The sequence below is a fragment of the Daphnia pulicaria genome, chromosome 1 (genome assembly GCF_021234035.1).
Source record: "Daphnia pulicaria isolate SC F1-1A chromosome 1, SC_F0-13Bv2, whole genome shotgun sequence".
NCBI lineage: Eukaryota > Metazoa > Arthropoda > Branchiopoda > Diplostraca > Daphniidae > Daphnia > Daphnia pulicaria.
The window spans coordinates 533,623-551,920 of record NC_060913.1 but is presented as its reverse complement, the minus strand read 5'-3'; the positions used below and the strand labels follow the sequence as shown (position 1 = coordinate 551,920).

Genomic DNA, 18,298 nt, shown 5'->3' with positions numbered 1-18,298 from the left:
TCAAAAGCGGAACAGAGAAAAACATTGTATTGTAACAAATTTAAATGACAAACACATGTAAAATGTATCTATTGTGGGGGTAGTCTTTTTTATTTTAAGAGCTAGATTCAAGTTGGGCGCGATCTTTGGGCGCTTCAATGGGCCACCAAGCCGGTCGGTGGGTTTCGATTAGATTCGAGTCGATTTTCAATTGAGAAGAAGAGAGGGCTTGTTGTATCCGCAAGAGGCCGAGACCGTAAACCGATCCGTGAAGATATCCTCGTAGTTTTCCCACCCGTTGTCCTTTTTCATCAGAAATGGTCGATTCTAACTGGATGGAATCGGAAGGCTGTTGGAAGACAACCGGCATCAAACGTTTTCTGGTTACACCCGTGTGGTAAGTCCTGGCCGTAAGTTCCTGTCCCAAGTAGCACCCTTTGTGGAAGCTGACGCCGTGCAGGTAGTCGCAATTACATTCGAGTGGGAAACATGTGCCGGGTGGCATATCTCGAGAGCCTTCTCCCACACCAAGTTTATATCTGAGTTCAGTGTATCGATCAGTGTTGTCCACGCAGAGATTCTTTATTAGATGACTTAGACTTTTGTTGGAATCAACCAACACTCGCCATCCCAGTTCTTTGACTCTGGGATCTCGGGCTAAAATGACTTCATTACTGAGACCTTCGGGGGGCTGATCAAAGAGAACCCAAGGCTTCAGTGTTTCCTCTATGGAGATAACCACCTTCCTTCTGACTCTGAACATGGTGAGGTGCTTGGCTAGAGATTCCGAGCACTCTGCATCACATTCAATCAGGTAGCTGCCAGATTCTTTTGAAGAGTGGATGATGGCATCGTAAAGTATTCTTCCCTGCCGGTTGAGGAACATGCAGTACATGTTGGGATTGTTATCTTCGTCCAAGTGTTTGATATCGTTTGTCATAAGACCCTGAAGGTACGAACCGGCATCCAATCCAGAAACTTTGACGATTGCCCTTCCTTTGAGTTCCTGTGCGTTTACTGTGCATTTCTGATGAACGCGTCGAACCGAACTAGCGGCCACCGATCTCAGAGCAACTGCTTGAATAGACCGCCACATGGACGAAACTTTTGGTAGAAGGGGAGTTAAAATTGTTATCGTACCTTGCAGAGAGAGATTGAGCTCGATTGTTGAGCAAGTCGTGGTCGATTCGATTTGTTTACAACTAAAATGTAGGAACTCCAGCGCCATCTGACGGTGCTTGAAAATGTTAGAAAATCTCCTAATCTAGTCGATCTAGTCCAAGGTTTTTTTATTTTTGTTTATCAGGAGATCGAGATTGCTTTCATCAGTGCGATGTTGAGATTATAATGGAATGGAATTCAAGGCAGTAAGTATGAATGTAAGCTTTCAACAAACTATTATATTATTTTGATTCACTTTTTTTACGTTTCGTGATCGATTAAAGTTTGAATCGATTGTTTAGATCTGGAAGTGGGATTTTAGGGTACCAAGGCGTTAGTTACACGACTCTCTCATACCGAGTCTGGATGAAACGTCGACTTGGTCTTACGGCCATCTGTTTATATTCCAACACTATTCACACACAAGGGTTGATTCGCCCCCTGAATAAGTGATCACCTCGACTGCGTCAAGATGTCAACTAGTGATTGAACAATTTTGGAACTGTTCATTCTGTCCGAAAAAGCCATCGAACTATTTGAGTGTGTGTGTGTGTGTTTGGTGTTGGAAAGGAGAAAAGAGTTGTGTGTGTGTGGGTTGCCCCGTTTGTGTTGCCCATGTTTGGTCACGGACGGGCATCGCCTCTCTCTTGGAAATTATTGTTTGGTGCTCTAAGCTACAGGTGCTCTGCTGCTGCCTTGTGAGAGAGAGAGAAGAAAAATTCAAGATGATTGCCGACGGACATTTGGTCGGTGACGGGAGCTGGGAATTGAAGGTGTTGGTGACTGACTTGTCGGTCGAGCGATGTCTCCGGGTCAAAGGTGACCTGCACATTGGTGGTGTTATGCTGCGTCTCGTCGAGGAATTAGGTAGTATATTGTATGCAATTATTTGTTTGTTGTCCTTGTTTGCCCATATTTGGGGATTCAACTGCGAGGCTGACATCATCACGCCCCAATTTCCCAGGCGTCTGTTTGCTTGCATTTAAAAGACATTATGGGGGGAGCCATCTTGTCCACATCTGAAATGAGTTCTTGGTCGCCCACTAGCAGCTACTAGTGCTCCCTCTCTCGGCCCAGTCTAGCGCAGACAGGAAAGAAAAAAGGCGGCATTTAAAAATAGCCTCCCCTCGCGTCACTCTCTCTTACAATGGATCTCTCTTGAAAAATAAAATAAAAACCCCTCTGAATATAAATATATTAAAAAATCAAATAAAATCCGACAAGTCCTTGAAAGGTTGCACTCCTCTCTCTTTGATTCCGCCGTTGGCAAAGGCTATAAGCAAAATAGGGCGGGCGATTGGAATGCACAGTCTGGTGATCGGTATTCTCATCACGTCAAGGATCACTTGAATGTTTATTTTTGAAAAAAAGTTAGTTTGTTGGAAACACCGTCAGCAGCTTGTGTTATGTGCACATATCGCGGTTCGGCGTAACATCCGGATGATTTTACCCACCACAAACGTCTCTGATTTCAGAAACGAAATTATTCAGGACGACGCCCTTTTTTTGGCCACCATGACCCATTTCATTTCCGCCCCATATACACCACCACCCACCTGAATGTGTGTGTAATTTCACGCCCAACATCACGTGATCACAGTGATGGATGTTTTGGAATAATCAAAATTTATGACCCCCCACCAGTCTATTTTATATTAACATTTTGTTACATCTTATCTTCTTTTCGTTTTTTTTTAGATATTGCGGCGGATTGGTCGGATCACGCTCTTTGGTGGCCAGCCCGGAACTGTTGGCTGTCGAGGACCCGTTCGACGCTGGATCAGTATGGCGTCCAGGCGGATGCTCTGCTGCATTTCACTCCCATGCACAAAACGCTGCGCGTCCAGCTGCCAGATTTGCGCTACTTGGATTGCCGGGTGGATTTCAGCGTCAAGACGTTCAACGCCGTCGTGACGCTGTGCAAGGAGCTCGGCGTCCGGCATCCGGAGGAGCTGTCGTTCGCCAAGCCGCTCGAGTCTGACGATTTGCGCTACAATTATCGCGAACGTGAGTCCAACACGTCGCACAAGAAGCGGACGGTGGCCAACAATTCGGCCGACACCAACACGTTCATCGGGCACCACGGCAATTCGACTCACAGTTCCAACAACAGTTTGGACAACATTAAGGCCACCTCCGGATGTACGCCCGTCCTGCCCAACACGACCATCAATCGGTCCCCGGCTCCCGTACCCACGCCCATCAGCTCACCAGTTAATGTGAGTTGTTGTTGCCATATATTTTTTCACGTTGTGTTGTGTGTCGTCATAATAATAATAATAATACTAATCATCATTATTTTCTCATCCATCAGTCGGGCACGTGGAGAAAGAATTCACCGTATTCGACTCCGGGCAGCAACGGCCACAATGCGACACCATCCATCTTTGACATGACTGCCAACAACAGCCTCAACACGACGGCCAACAGCAGTTTCTCCAATATGGATATGTCGCTGGCGCTCAGTCCGGCCACACCCAGCCAGGAGGCCCGATCCAGGCTTCTTCGACCCAAAAACTTGATCGAACGGGCTCGTCTTAATGTGGCGTGAGTTTCTCTTATCTAACCTAACCCACTTTTATCAAAATCAGACAATATTGATTTATTTCCCGCATTGTTATTTTCATCAGTTGGCTGGACTCGTCCTTGTCCATCATGGAGCAAGGCGTGCGGGAATACAGCGCGCTCCTGTTGCGCTACAAATTCTACTCATTTTACGACCTGAATCCAAAGTACGACGCCGTGCGCATCAATCAGATTTACGAGCAGGCCAAATGGCAGTTGCTCAACGAGGAGATTGATTGCACTGAAGAGGAGATGCTCATGTTTGGGGCCCTTCAGCTCCAAGTGAATTTACAAAGTGCCCAGCCTCAGCCGCTGAGTGACACTCGTGACGGCGACGACGATATCGACGCCGCCCTGAGTGACCTCCAGGACACTCTGGAAGGCACCCACGTTCACAGCAACACTAGTGACATCACTTCCATACCGGAATTGTCGGATTTTCTTCGTTACATGAAGTAAATCGATTTTTTTATTTCTCCCTATTCATTTTTGACTAATTTTATTATTTTTTTAAATTTGATTCAAAGGCCGAAACGCTTCACCTTAAAAGGCTTTAAACGTTATTGGTTCGTCTGCAAGGATTTACAATTGTTTGCCTTCAAGAATAAAGGAGAGTCGGGTTCCGGGCCAGCCCATCAGATCCCGTTACGAGGTTGCGAAGTCACTCCGGATGTCAATCTGTCGCAAGACAAATTTGGTATCCGGTTGGAAGTTCCCGGCCCGGATGGCATGTCCGAGATGTGGATCCGGTGCGATTCCGTAAGTTTCACTTTGTCTTATTTGATCAAACACAACTGTTGGACACATTCTTCTTGCTTTGATGTAACAGGAAGCCCAATACGCCAAATGGATGGCGGCCTGCCGTCTAGCGGCTAAAGGTAAAACGATGGCCGACGCATCTTACGACGCTGAAGTCAGCTCGATTTTGGCTTTTCTGGCCATGCAGAAACCGGCCCCGGCGCCGGCCATCAATCCTTCTTCACTCGACATCCAGCCCGACGACTATGTCGCTCCTCGTTTCATCCGCAAACTCAAAAACAAGGTATAGCCAAAATACTAAAGTTTATTTCTTTTTTTTTCTTTATTTTTTAAAATGACTTTTTCTTCCATAACAACAACAAACATTTTATTTACTTTTTAAAAAAAACACAAAAATCTCCTATAAATAAACAAAAAATAAACAAAAGTCGTGCGCTGGGTGCACTGGAACGCAGGCTGATAAATCGGTAACCTCGATTCGCCCTCACCCATCAGCACGAACAAACACACAAAACAATCAATTCGTTGCACGGAATGCTCAATTATTGCATTAGCCTTTTTGCCTGACCCTCCCCTTTTATCCTCCTTTTTGAAAATTTACATTTAGTGTTGAAATTATTTAATCAGCTCAGCACGTGTTTTACGCAGGTATCAACTCGAATCCTGGAAGCGCACACAAACGTCAAAGATTTGTCATTAACCGAAGCCAAGCTGAATTACATTAAAGGTATATACCCGACAAGTTAAACATTATAAATAAGTGTCTTTATACTCTACTTTTGTACCCATCAACAGCTTGGCAATCTTTACCCGAGTACGGCGTCTCGCTCTTTGTCGTGAAATTCATGGGCCAGCGTAAGGAAGAGCTGCTGGGCGTGGCCTTTAATCGATTGATGAGGATGGACTTGACGACGGGCGATCACATCAAAACGTGGCGCTACAACACGATGAAGGTATATTGAGCCTTTTTATCCTCGTCTACGTTCAATCTTTAATCAAAATTTTTTCTTCTTGGCCAGGCGTGGAACGTCAACTGGGAAGTGAAGCACATGATGGTCCAGTTTGAGGAGGAGAGTGTCATCTTCAGCTGTTTGTCGGCCGACTGCAAAGTGGTGCACGAGTTCATCGGCGGCTACATTTTCCTGTCAATGCGCTCCAAAGAAGCCAATCAAACTCTCAACGAGGAGCTCTTCCACAAACTGACTGGCGGCTGGTCTTAGACGTTGTTTGTTTGATTGTGGGGACGACGACGACAACCCGGAATTTTATAAAAATTCACGCCTCCATCCATTTTTAATCACGCTTCCGCATTCTTTGATTGTTTTTTTCTAAAAAAACAAGGCAAAGTTATTCTTCTCTCTTTTTTTCATTGACGAGGACAATCCAATTAATATCTCTGCTCCCGCCACGTGTTTTTAATTCCCCCCCCCCCAATCCTCACGCGCTAGATTTTTTTAGCCCTTTGATGGCGAAAAACGTTGTTACATTAACCGAATAGGCCTAATTTAATGGTGGCCCGATGGTGCGATTTTTGTGCCTTGTCTCTTCGTTTAAACAAAAATTCCCGATGGGTTCTAAATGAACAAGATATACAATCACCTTCACGCCTCCATCACGCACGGCTTTTCATATTATTATACGGAGCGAGTGTGTAATATCCGATTTTAAAAACCACCACAGAAGAAACAAAATGTGCCTTTTTTAAAACAAACAAACACAAAATATCCCAATTGTTTGGTATACTGAAAGAAGCAACGAGTCATAAGACGTTCTGCAATGATTAACGATTATAATTATACATATTAGAATTTGTTTTTCTTTTCAATTGACCACATGCGCCTCTTTTTAAAACAATCACCTATTTTAGCTGTCCTTTTATTGATTGTAGTGTGCTTCTAGTTTCGTGAATAATTAACTTACCGAGATGAAGAAAAAAAGCAAGACAAAAAATGTGTTCGGTGTCTTGTATTTGTGTGTGCTATGATCCTTTCTTGTTTCAAAAATACATTTTTGGCTAATCCATTAACTACTGAGCTCTACCACCACCACGACCACGGCCGTATAAAGTAAATAAGTCACCTGGGTACACAGAGAACCATCTAGCGGCCATGATTACCTTCTTTTTCGTTGGGAATTTTTCCAAGTGGTTTCCTGAAATAATATCCAACCCGAAAAAATTCGAAATCTTTTCGCTCGTAGATTTTAATGCAATTAAAATTAATTTGGGGAAGAGGTTGATAATCTTTCAAGGTCCAAACAAATGGAAAAATCCCCCCAAAAATGAAATTTGGCCGAAAGGGATCTCTTCCTCCTCTTTGTAGGAGCGTGACCTGCTGCTACACGGTGTGTATACCCTGAGGGCGGAGGAGGAACACCCCACTCACCAAAAGGGCGGCCAACCAACGAGCTAAAACCAGAGGCCTTCCAGTCGTAGCCGGAGCTTCTTGGACGTAACACACGTCGCTGTTGCTGCTGCTGGCTGCTGAGAGAATTAGAATATCAGATCAACAAATATTGTCGAGTGCTGCTGCTGCTGGGATTATTATAACGCCGACCTGTGGACAGGTAAGAAACCTTTTTTTTGCGATTCCATCTCTAGTTGATTACGGGCAGAAAAATACCACGTGGTGTTGTAGAAATGGACATCATCATCGATCGTTGTGTGTTAGTTGCTACTGCTGCTGCTGGCCTCTTTTTATAATGTCGGGTTCCAGATAACCTCTTCACGTTCCTGCTGTATAGTCTCTGTGTGTGTGTGTGTGTCGGGTGTGTAACGACGCCAGGCAGCAGCAGCAGCAGCCAGCAAGGCAGCAAAGAGAAAAAATAAAAATAAAAGAAAAACAACCATTTTCTGCTGGCGGCTGCTGCTCTATTTCTGATGCTGGCTCCAGAGCCAGAAGAAGACCAACCTTTTTTCTCTCTTCTCTTAGCTTCTTTTTAAAAGAGACTCGTCGTGTGTGTGTGTGTGTTTCCAATTCCAGACGATCCTCCACACAAGAAAAGACATGGCGCCGCGCTCTTTTTTATTTCGTTTGCCAATGATTTTTATTTTTTCTCTCCTTTTATCTCTGTGTGTGTGTGGGATGGAAAGAGAGAAAAATCCCGTCTCCCATGGCAACGTTGTTGTGTGTGTCTGTGTTCCTTACCTCTTTTGAAATAATCATGTGACCTTATTTAGCAGTTGATTGATTCTTGATGCTGGTAGTAGTAGAGTCTACCAGCAGACAAGTCGAAGCTCACACCTGACTTTTAGTTGTTAGTAGCAGTGTGTGTGTGTAGGTCTTCCATGTTGGTTGCTAGTGGTAGGGGGGGGGGGGTGGGGTCGTCCCCAAAAGCTTATTGATCCAAATCTTCCGGCGCCCGCGCCATCACGCCATCCGCTAGTCTTTGCTGGCTCTCAAAACCACCACACACACACACACACACCACTGGTACTACAGTATAGTATATGTGTGTATCTACGTTTTCCTTCCTTCTCTCTCTTATACTAGCTATTCCTTCTAGAAAAGGTTGTTGAAGAAGAAGACTCACGATCGATATCTTCTCTCTGTACATTTTCCAGACGCTCTCACTCGGGTATATATGGCTTCTTTTGTATTGCTCTTGTTTTTGTTGAAGCAGGTGCGTTAGGCAGATGTGTGTCGGGATAGAGAAATGTCTAAAAAGTGTGTATAGGGTTTGGACAGCACCACGACGAATGCAGCTTTGCTGCTGCACAGTGTTTTGATAATGAGTTGCCGTTCAGACACCTGTACAGGTGGCGGTCCTCTGGCGACCGCACCTGAACACAAATTTTTTTTCGGGGTTTCACAATCGTCTGAAAAACACACCAAGGAATAGACGTTTCGGCTCTTATCTGGCGGATATTTAAAATGAGAGAGAGATAGGAAAAAAAACAAACTTGAAAAACATTCCTTGCAGCGCCGTTGTTACATTCTGATAAATGTTGGATGGAAGGCGGCGGCCGCCGGGAAGCCCCATGCAACGCAGGATCCTGTGGTTGACGGTGGATGTGGATGACTTTTCCAAGACTTTTTTTTTTTCCTACGATAACAGCCCGAAAAAGAGAAAAATCTTTTTGGGTTTTTTTCTTCTTTTTTTCCCGGAGAGTATTGAGGGTTGCATGTCGCGTGAGCGTCACCGGGTGACGTGGCTCCTGCACCACGCACATTCGGCTGTGAGGGGCTCTCTCTCTCTGACGAACCCTCCTAGAGGAGGAGGAGGAGGAGGAGGAGGCGGTCCTCTGCTCTGGAAGGGAGGGTGTGTACACACAGAGAGCAGAGCAGAGCAGAGAGCTGGACGAGGCCAGCGGGTTAGTTGCAGTCGAGCTTTCCTCTCGTGTTGTAATCCAGAATCCTCCTCTCGTCCAGCGATCCCCGCCAACCAACACTGACACACAAATCAAACCAATTGGATAACAAAAAGGTAAAACGACTCCCGAAATTTTTTTATTTTTTTTATTTCCATTTGAAAAGTGAATATCGGGAATGTGTTATAGTCCTGCTAGTAGTGGCGCATTCCTCCGGCTCTTTTGGGGAGTCAGCCAGTGAGGGTTTCCTGCTTTGATAATGTGAGAGAGGTCGGACTCTCTCTCACTCACAGAGGATGGACTAGTTACAGAAAACCTACACACACACATCCTCTTTGGGCCAAGCTCTTCTCGGACGTGTACACTGCCTTCACTCTGTGTGTGTGTGTGTGTTAGCAACGTGACGCGCTGGGCTATAGAAGCGGAAGGCGGCGGTTTCAATCGGTTTCTTATTGCCGTTTGGGTCTCTCTATCCATCGATACCTGGTCGCTCCCCCCCTCAGCTTATTGGCTGTGCTCCGCCAGAAAGTCGAGTGTAACATTGCACACAAATGCCGTCATCTTGCACCTTTTTTTCGATTGTTTTGGGCGATGGAACCAAACACTTTTGATATTATACTTTTCTCTACCTTTGACCAAAGTTGATGGAACTTGGCTAGACTCCAATTCCCAATTTTGTATTTAGAAAAGAAAAATAAAGGTGAACCGAAAAATCGTAGACTAAGAAAGAGATGAAAAACAAAAGACTATTCTCTAGACGTGAGGTGGAATGCCTCGGCCGCGTAATCAGTTGGCGGGTGGCGCGCCCGGCCTCACACCGCAGAGAGTCATCAGGTGGGAGCGGAATGGACCAGCACGTCCACCTTTTTTATTTTTTCCTACCTACCTATCTCTTCTTTTTTTTTAACGTGCCTTGTTTTCACATGATAAGAAACTCTTGACGACGACGGAATGAAATGGATCCAGGTCGTCTCGTGAGACGCGATAAGACTTTTGCAGCAGAAACTTAAAGGCCATCCTAAGGTGTAAACAACCTGGGACGGACGGGAGAGAGAGAGAGAGAAAGGAGAGATAGCAGTAGCAGCGCCATTGCCACCTTCCCGCGTGATTGGATTCAAGAAAATCCTGATTCCGTCTGCCCCTTGACTCGACCTTGATTGAAAAAAAAAAGGATCGTGATCTGAACCGACAAAGAGGATGATGATGGTTAACAATCACCACCAGTTGCGTTTCACCAACTCTAGACAACAAAAAATAGAAAAGAAAGAAAGAAAAAACGTGCTCCCGAATTGTAAACTCTTCATTAAATTCTCTCTCCCGTTTCTCTTTTGTCTTTTCTGGGTTTTTATTTTCTTCGACTTCCTCCTCCTATTCCGATAAGAAGCCTTATCTCATCCCACCGCCAAGACGAGAGCTAGCTAGCTGGATAGGAGTATAGTAGAACGCTTTTTGTATATTTTATGATTTGATGTATTGAATGTCTCTGGTTGAATAGATGGCGCCACCGGTGCCATCCACTTTCAAGAGCCAAGGAACGAACAACAATCATCGAGCGGCCGGCATCGCTCGCCAATCCGACGATGAAGAGGAGCCGGCCATGCCGGAAGAGGACATGGAAGACATGGAAGAATTCGAAGCCGAGGAAGCCGCTCTCATGATGGACGAAGAGGAAGATGGTGGTGGAGTCGGTGGCAGGGGCGGCAAATTAGGTGGTGGGAGGACTGGCCGCCAGTCGGCGCCACTGCCCATCACGGCCGGTGGTGATTTCAAGTGCTCTGTTTGCGACTTTACCACTCGCTCCCGAGTCACGTTACAACGTCACGAACGGCTCACGCATCTCAAGAAAAAGGTAAGACAACATCATCATTTGACTCTGACGGACGGATGTGACGGACATGCACAATCGAGGCCCAACCAGTTTTGATTAATTCTTAATTTTTTTGTGGCTCTCTCAAGTTCTTCAGGTGCGTGAAATGCAATTACGTGACTCACGTCAAGGCCCGCTACACCAAACACGTTAAATATCATTCGATGCCCATGATCAAATGTGACTTGTGCGAATTCCGGACGCCCTACAAGTGGAACCTGGACCGGCATCTCAAGAATCACATGGGCGGCGGCATGTACCAGTGCTCGCTCTGCAACTTCACGGCCCACATTAAACAGTCGCTGACGGTTCACATTCAAAATCATCACCTGAGTCCCGACAAGGCCAGATCGGCCCGTCGGCGCAACAAGGTCGGTGCCTCCGACCAGCTCAACGAAGTCAGTCCGGCCGAAACGGCCATGGACGCCGACGAGGCCGAGCTCTTGCGGCTCGAGCGGATGGAACACGACGCCCGCTCCCAGGGCGGCCTGCCCTTGCCGGATGACGATGACGACGAAGGAGAACTGGAAGGAGTTGACCACGACGAGGAACTGGCCGGCAGCTCGTCGAAAGCCGATCGAGAAGATTTCGGTTTCCTACACCCGGACGATTTGACGCAGAAGAACGGACGTCTCTACTCCACCGGCCGGAGTCGTTCCCAGTGCTCCCAGTACAAGCCCGTCTGGGGGGATGGGGATTTGATGCGGCAGCCGTCCGGCAAAGTGAATGGCGAAACGAAAACGACAAATGTCGGCGGACAAATGTCACCGGTGAATTACAGTCTGGCCGTCTCTCCGCCGGAATTGGTTGCGCCCAAGAAAAACGCGCCTCGACCTATCCCGAATTTGATCCCGATCGCCCAGTCGGGACAGTCAACGACATCGCCGGCCGCTGCTGCCACCATTCTGAAAATTCCGCAAATTCAAATGCGTGAATGGGACGAAGAGCCCAGCTCTTCATCAATCCTGGAAGCTGTCGGATTGCTGGCCAAGAACCAAAAGGCGGCGGTGGCGGCCGACGAGACCCGCAAGCGCAAAAGTGGATTCCTCGATCAACTGGCCCAGAAATTGGCCGGTTGCAGCAACAACGAAAGCAGCCGGAGCGAGGACAGTCATCCATTGGCGACGGCCAGCGTTTCCACCAACATTTCCTGGTCGTCCAGGTGCCAGCACTGCCGCCAGAGGTGCAAAACAAGAGCCGATCTCCTCTCGCATTTGAAACAGTGTCCCAGGGCCCTGCAGGCGGCCAGCAACGAGGAGAGCGAAGAATCCGCCGCTTCCGCTACCGCCGCTGCCCAGCCGCACCCGATGGAGAACAAAGTTTTCGTCTGGAACCAGTCGATGGCGGTCGAGGAAGAGTCCAACACCGAGTCTGAAACGGACGCCATGATGATGATGATGATGATGGAGGAAGAAGAGAACAAGCGGCCGTCTTCCGTGGCCGGCAGCGATGTTTCCGAAGCCAGTTTGGTCGGGATCGAAACGGCGCCCGGCATCGGGGCCGTCACGGGTGGCGCTGGAGCACCGGCCGCCGGTTCGTTATCGATGGAACTCCGCTCGACGGTGCGCCGAGTCTACCGCTGCCCTCAGTGCTCCTTTTGGGCCACGACGGCCTCTCGCTTCCACGTCCACATGGTCGGCCATACCAACACGAAACCGTTCGAATGTTCTCAATGCGCCTACCGCTCCAACTGGAGGTGAGGAGTCCAGCAGCACAGCTGGCGGACGTGCTTCAACTTTGGCCGCTAATGAGTAACTTTTTCTGATTTGTTTGTTGTTGGGGGGATTTTAACGATTCAGGTGGGATATTACTAAACACATCAAGTTGAAAGCGGCCCGCGACCCGGCTCACACACAGGCTCGAGTTCTCTTGCTGGACTCTTCTGGCGAACGTCATTACGATCAGTACGACCGTTACCTGGTTATGATGCGCGTCACGGAATCGGGTAAACGAACTCGGTTGTCCTCATCCGGTTGTCTCTTTTAATTTTACCAGCAAATTTTTATTTTGTTTTGATTTTACAGGAGGGCCGGCGGTGACCCACGGGCGATTCGCCATGGAAGAAATGGGACGCAGAGCGGCGGCTTCTTCTTCTCGGCGGACTGATTCCTTGTCGCCGTCTCCGTCTCCCTCGCCGGTGCCTTCGCCCGTTCCCGTTGCGGCTCCTGCCGCTGCCACAACTTCTTCCACCTCCGTTGAGTCGCTGCCGTTCAATTTGTCCGCCGTCTCGTTGGCCACTTCGCTGGCCAGTATCGCCTCAAGTCTCTTACCGCCACCTCCCGCCATCCGCCAGCTTCCGTCGCTCAACGCCATCCACCCGGAAGATTCTCAGCACTTGACGACGGAATATCCGTCGCCCACCAAATCGACCAGCAGCGCCAGCGCCAATCCACGACGGACCATCTGGAAATGCAAACGCTGCGTTTTCAAGTAAGTCGATCCTTATTTGATTCCGGCGCTAATTTTAATTTTTAAATTAAAATTGAATAAGGCATGTTAAGGATTTTAAAAAAAATGATTTTACCAACAAATTTTGTGAAAATGTTGCGCAAGTTTATGATAAAAAACGTGTCTGACTAATTAGGCACAAAGATAAGCGAATGGTGTTGGCCCACATGGCCAAACACACGAGACGGGACAATTTCTCGTGTGGCCTCTGTGGCAAAGGATCCAACTGGCAGAGTGTCATTAGGGTATTTTCTCACCCCCCACTTCTCGGTGTTTCCGTCCTGTCCAAATTATTTAAAACAAATTGGGGACCTTAGAAACTAATCAAAATGGCAAACGGCATTAAACTAATTGATGTAATAATAATAACTTGAAACTAACTCAAAAAGGTGATTGGTTGTGGTGATTGGTGGCTAACTTTTCTCTCTCTCTCCACTTTTCTTTCTAAAAACCAAAAACAAACGTGGATCAATTCAATCAACAGGGATCATAACCGGGAGACGGTCTTGCAACACATTCGAAGCGCTCACTATCATCCCTCGGGTGTCGGTACTAATCACAGCAGTCCTTCCCTGTCGGTTTCATCCACTGGGCTGACGAGCGGCGGCCAGATGGCCATGGGTGAGCCTGGCAGCTTGGCCACTCTTTTGCCACCGCCGCAACCCGCCGCCGCCGGCTTCCTTCTCTCTTCCGGCGGAGTTGGAGGTGGAGGAGGAGGTTCTTCAACTTCCACGGCGCCCGCTTTTCGGTGTGGAGTCTGCAATCAAGTTTCCAATTGGAAACATGTGATTCAGGTTTTTCTCTCTCTTTTCCTTTTTTAATTTTTCTGATTGGCTAACTTTTTATTTATTTTCCGTTTGTCCTTCCCAATAGATAGGAATGATTAGAAGTGTGAACGTTTTTAGTTTTTTGCAGAAGATTATTATTTGTTTTTAGTTTAGTTAGGACTAATTGCCAATTGGATTCCCGTCTAATCTTTGAATGATGTTTTGTTATAACAGCGCCATTGCCGTTTGAAACACAATGGCAACATCCAAGTCATTGAAAATCGAGTGACGGATGAAGACGGACCGGAATTGAGTCGTGAAGGTGACGATTTGTCCATCTCGCCTCTCAATGGCAGGGCCGGCAAGAAAACGGCCAAAAGAGAAAGCCCACTTCCTGATGAAGATTCCATGGGTACGTGTTTTTTAATTGAAATTTTAGATTGATTTGTCGAATTAAATCATTTTTGTGATTAGCAGGTTACATGATGCACGCGGATGTGCAACAGTATTCGTGTTCCATTTGCCCGTTTGCTTGCAAAAGTCTGACGGACATTGAAGTTCACCGGCAACATCACAAAACGGGATCGGGTCGGCCCATCCGCTGTCCCATCTGCCCGTTTTTCGTCACCGATAAACAGTGCGCACTAATAATTCAATTAACAGTCATCAATTAACTTTAAATATTTTATGCATTATCTTATTCAATTTCTGTAGGGAACTGGCCCAGCATCTCGTACTGCACGGCATGCACGATTTGAAATTGGATTCTTCCGGCCAACTTTCTTGCAGCGTCGAAAAGGTGCGATTGTATTAACATATTTGTCCATTTGAAACTGAAAGTTAACGTTTTAACTCATTCAAATAGCAGAGCCACACCGCGGAACAGTCGAGTTCTGGGAGAAGATTCCGTTGCAGCTCTTGCCCGTACGTCAGTGACAACAAGAGCCAATACGTTTACCACCGGCAGTTCCATCGGCCGCGGGGTGCGCCTTACAAGTGTTCGCAATGCTCCTACAATGTCAGCCGGAGGCATTTGCTGAATCAACACCTCAGCGTCCACGGTCTGCCGCCCGTCGGCCTCCTGGACGGTGATAACTACGCGTCCGATTCGGATGCCATCGGGTCGGAAGCCGAGGCGGAAGCTGAAGCCGCTGAAGCCATCGAAATGGCGGACGATGAAGTGATGGTGGCCGCTGCTGAAGATCATTCGCCCACGCCCGTCTCGGCCTGCTCGTCTTCCTCGGCTGTCGCGGCCGCATCCAGCAGCGGAATCGGCTCGGAAGGTTACACCCACCTGGGCCTGGATCCCAACACGATCGCCCGTCTGCCGGACTCTGCCACGGTTTCGCTGCTGGACATTCCGCTGACGTGGGTGTCGCGGGGGTCGAAATTTTACAAAATGTTCAAGTGCCGCCACTGCCCGCACGTCAATGTCCGCAAGGCCAACATCCAGGAGCACGAGAAGAGACACCAGACCAAGCCGGGCAGCGCCGCCGGCGGCGGTGGCGACAACATGCACGCCTGCTCAATGTGCAATTACCGGTGCAACAACGCCGGCGTCTTGTCGGCCCACGTCAAAGTCCACCAGAACGTCCTGGGCATCATCCACGCCCTGGCCGATCCTTCGAGATCCGACGAGGAGCAGTTGCGCCAATTGGCCGGAGTGGCGGGTTTCAAAACGGGGGGAGAAGCCTCGGCCCTGGTTGGCAAAGAAGCGGAAGAATCTTGTTCGTCGCTTTCGTCGTCCGGAAGTGCCGCCCCTCAACCGAAATTGGATTTGCTGCTGGGACGGGCCGGCGAAGACGCCAAAGATGGCGAGGGGAAAAAGTTACACTTTTGCGCTCATTGCCCGGCCCGTTTTCTGGTCGAGACGGAGCTCCTGATTCACCAACGCTTTCACGGAGTCAAACTGGCCTTCCGCTGTGACGTCTGCTCTTATACGGCCCGCCAAGAAAACCACCTGCTGGCCCATTGGAAGGTTCACAGTCGCGAATATCAAGAGAGAACCAAGGTACTTCATTTGTTTTTCATTTATATTTTAAATTTAAATCTGACAGCTGATTTGATTAATTAGGTGCTGGTGGAACATCACGGCGCGTCTGAACAGCATCCGCAGCCTCGCATTTTGGCCGTCCAACCCAACAGCAGTGCGGATGAGGAGGAAGGGGCGATAGATTTGACCAGCCGGAAGGAATCGGAAGTGAAACCCAGTCAAATTGCCATCACTGCCGAAAAGACTTGGGCCAATTGCCCGCTGTGTCCGGCTCGATTCGACCCGGACAGCAAAGCGCTGCAGTATCACATCTCTCTGCACGGTGGCAACGGCCCGTTCCGCTGCCGCTTCTGCAACTACGCCGTCAAGGCCCAGGACAATTTGACGAAACACGAGAAGCTGCACCTGCACCAGACGGAAGACGAGGACGAGCTGACGGCCGAGACGTCGACGACGGACAACAATACGAAGCCGCTGAAACGGTTCCAGTGTTCCAAGTGCCCGTCCAGCTTCGAGAAGAAGGAGCAGTTCAAAGTCCATTCCAATCTGCACGGCTCCAAGCAGCGCTACCGTTGCGACCGTTGCGACTACGCCGTCAAGTACTACACCAATTTCCAGCAGCACATGAAGAGGCACGACGAGAGCGAGACGGCCGCCGGTGGCGAAACGACGGCCGACGAAGCCATGGACGTCGAAACCCACGAGCTACCACCGACAACCACCGTCCCGACGATTCAATTGCCCGAGCAGCCGCTATCGACGGCCGACCGGCAACACATTTGGCTGCAGGACAAGTTGCGTTCCGTTCAACACCAGAGCGTCCAGCAGCCGTTTTCTTGCCAGTACTGCCCGTACAGGTGTGGCAACCAAGAGGATCTGATTAGTCACATCGGCCATCACGCGGCCAACGGGGCCACGGGCAGTTTCCGCTGCAATTTCTGCGATTTCACGGTGATGATTCAAGAGGAACTCTCCGAGCACATTGGGCTGCACTTCCAGTTGAAGGGCAGCAAGGCCGCCAAGTTGCCGGCAAGTTATTGGAAATGCTCCAACCTGGAAATTTGGTCGGAACCGGTGAACCCTGAAGTGGCTGGAACGGAGCCAGAAATCGTCTACGACGAGAAAACCAAAGGCCGGCCAGGCAGCGACGACGAAGAAGAAGACGAAGATGCTTTGTACATCGATCTCAGTACGGGCCATCCCGTCCGAGATGAAACGGCCACCGACTCGGCATCGGTTGATCCTGAATCCTAACGTTAAAGAAAAAACAAGTTTGTCGTAACTATTTAAAACTACTACACCGCCAACACCACCAATATCCTAACTACCCCACTAGTCTTAAATTTTGTTGTGTCTTTGACCGTTCCGAAAACCAAATTTCGTTTTCCTCCCCTCTTGATTCATTAATGAAATATTTAAAAAGAGGTTTGTCCTAAGTTTTCTCCTTTTCCTGTTTAGTGAAATATTTGTGTTAAACGTTTTATTATTTCGTATCCCAAAATGTTGTGGCCGGAATCGTTTTTTTCTAGTCAGGTTTTCAAAATGAATATAACCTGTACACTGGCCAATTTACCTCTATATCGTTGATCCTATATACCCCCATGTGTTGAATAACAGAAAAATAATATCCAAATTTTTTGGGTTTTTTGGGGCTCATTGTGGCCGTGCAAAATTTATCCCCCGTTTAATTTATACACACAAAGATGCACACGTACACAATGTATTAATTATGTATATATATCATTATATAATATGCAGTTTGGCATATATTTAGTAAGACAAGTTTTTCCACCCACCCATCAGCCATATCTTTTTTGACGTCATTCAAACTAAAAAAAAAAAATAACAAAATTCAGGTCCATTTTTTTTTGGGTTGACATGTACCTCGTGCGCCAAGTCAGCGACATCACGCGGTTGTTGTGCCATCGTCTTATAATGTATAATGTGTTTTTCTTCTTCCCTTTTTTTATCTTCTTGTATTTATGGCTGTCCCGGAATATCTTTGACCCCTTTGGCATTTATAGAGAAGAAATGATTCCAATTGTTTTTGGTTTTTTGGGGAGGGAGGGGGGTTGGTCGTCGCAGTCTCTCGTGTGTTGTAGATTGCACCACCACCACTACTATACTACTAATTCATTACAAACCAAAGCCTTGGCCTGTATTTTTTTCAATTTCTCCGACTTTGTCACGTATTTTTTCTCTTTTTCTTTCACATATGCGCGCGTGTTTTGTTTCGATTTCTTGTCCAGGAGCCTTGACGAGTCGATATAAATATTACAAATATTAGTTGTGTCGATTTTGTTTTTTATTTGGTTTGTCTCTCCTTGATTGTGTGACGTCATTGTGTGTTGGTTTATTTTATTTTTTTCTTAGATAGCATTGTCCCAACTTGTTGGATGATGCGCATTCAAGTTGATTGAAATCGATGCGGGCAGCGCATTGGAGACATC

The 18,298-nt window shown here is 47.7% G+C and overlaps 3 protein-coding genes across 8 annotated transcripts; 2 read left to right on the top strand and 1 right to left on the bottom strand.

The window, feature by feature from the left end:
- Positions 1–9: 9 nt before the first annotated feature.
- On the bottom strand, positions 10–1,340 carry LOC124310827 (putative transferase CAF17 homolog, mitochondrial). Its single transcript, XM_046774879.1, has one exon. The coding sequence runs from the start codon at positions 1,205–1,207 to the stop codon at positions 95–97; it is 1,113 nt and encodes a 370-aa protein (XP_046630835.1). The 5' UTR covers positions 1,208–1,340; the 3' UTR covers positions 10–94.
- A 137-nt stretch (positions 1,341–1,477) lies between these two features.
- Positions 1,478–6,490, top strand: LOC124352567 (unc-112-related protein-like). 2 transcript variants are annotated; one of them, XM_046802107.1, is made up of 10 exons: positions 1,478–2,007; positions 2,839–3,359; positions 3,455–3,687; positions 3,771–4,160; positions 4,233–4,464; positions 4,535–4,747; positions 4,893–4,931; positions 5,113–5,191; positions 5,260–5,417; positions 5,484–6,490. In XM_046802107.1, exons 1-10 carry the CDS (start codon positions 1,866–1,868, stop codon positions 5,682–5,684), a joined length of 2,208 nt encoding a protein of 735 aa, XP_046658063.1. In that variant the 5' UTR covers positions 1,478–1,865; the 3' UTR covers positions 5,685–6,490. The 2 variants fall into 2 exon arrangements, with proteins under 2 accessions (XP_046658063.1, XP_046658068.1); XM_046802112.1 differs by lacking the exon at positions 4,893–4,931.
- A 171-nt stretch (positions 6,491–6,661) lies between these two features.
- LOC124352315 lies at positions 6,662–18,142 on the top strand. Of its 5 annotated transcripts, none has more exons than XM_046802000.1 (11): positions 6,662–7,029; positions 10,269–10,622; positions 10,730–12,336; positions 12,440–12,585; positions 12,665–13,070; positions 13,573–13,882; positions 14,090–14,267; positions 14,330–14,492; positions 14,570–14,654; positions 14,721–15,866; positions 15,930–18,142. In XM_046802000.1, exons 2-11 carry the CDS (start codon positions 10,269–10,271, stop codon positions 17,100–17,102), a joined length of 5,568 nt encoding a protein of 1,855 aa, XP_046657956.1. In that variant the 5' UTR covers positions 6,662–7,029; the 3' UTR covers positions 17,103–18,142. The 5 variants fall into 5 exon arrangements, with proteins under 5 accessions (XP_046657956.1, XP_046657957.1, XP_046657958.1 ...); XM_046802001.1 differs by lacking the exon at positions 6,662–7,029 and adding an exon at positions 7,555–8,889 and having other exon boundaries at positions 14,333–14,492; XM_046802002.1 differs by lacking the exon at positions 6,662–7,029 and adding an exon at positions 7,555–8,889 and having other exon boundaries at positions 14,724–15,866.
- The last annotated feature ends 156 nt before the right edge of the window (positions 18,143–18,298 follow it).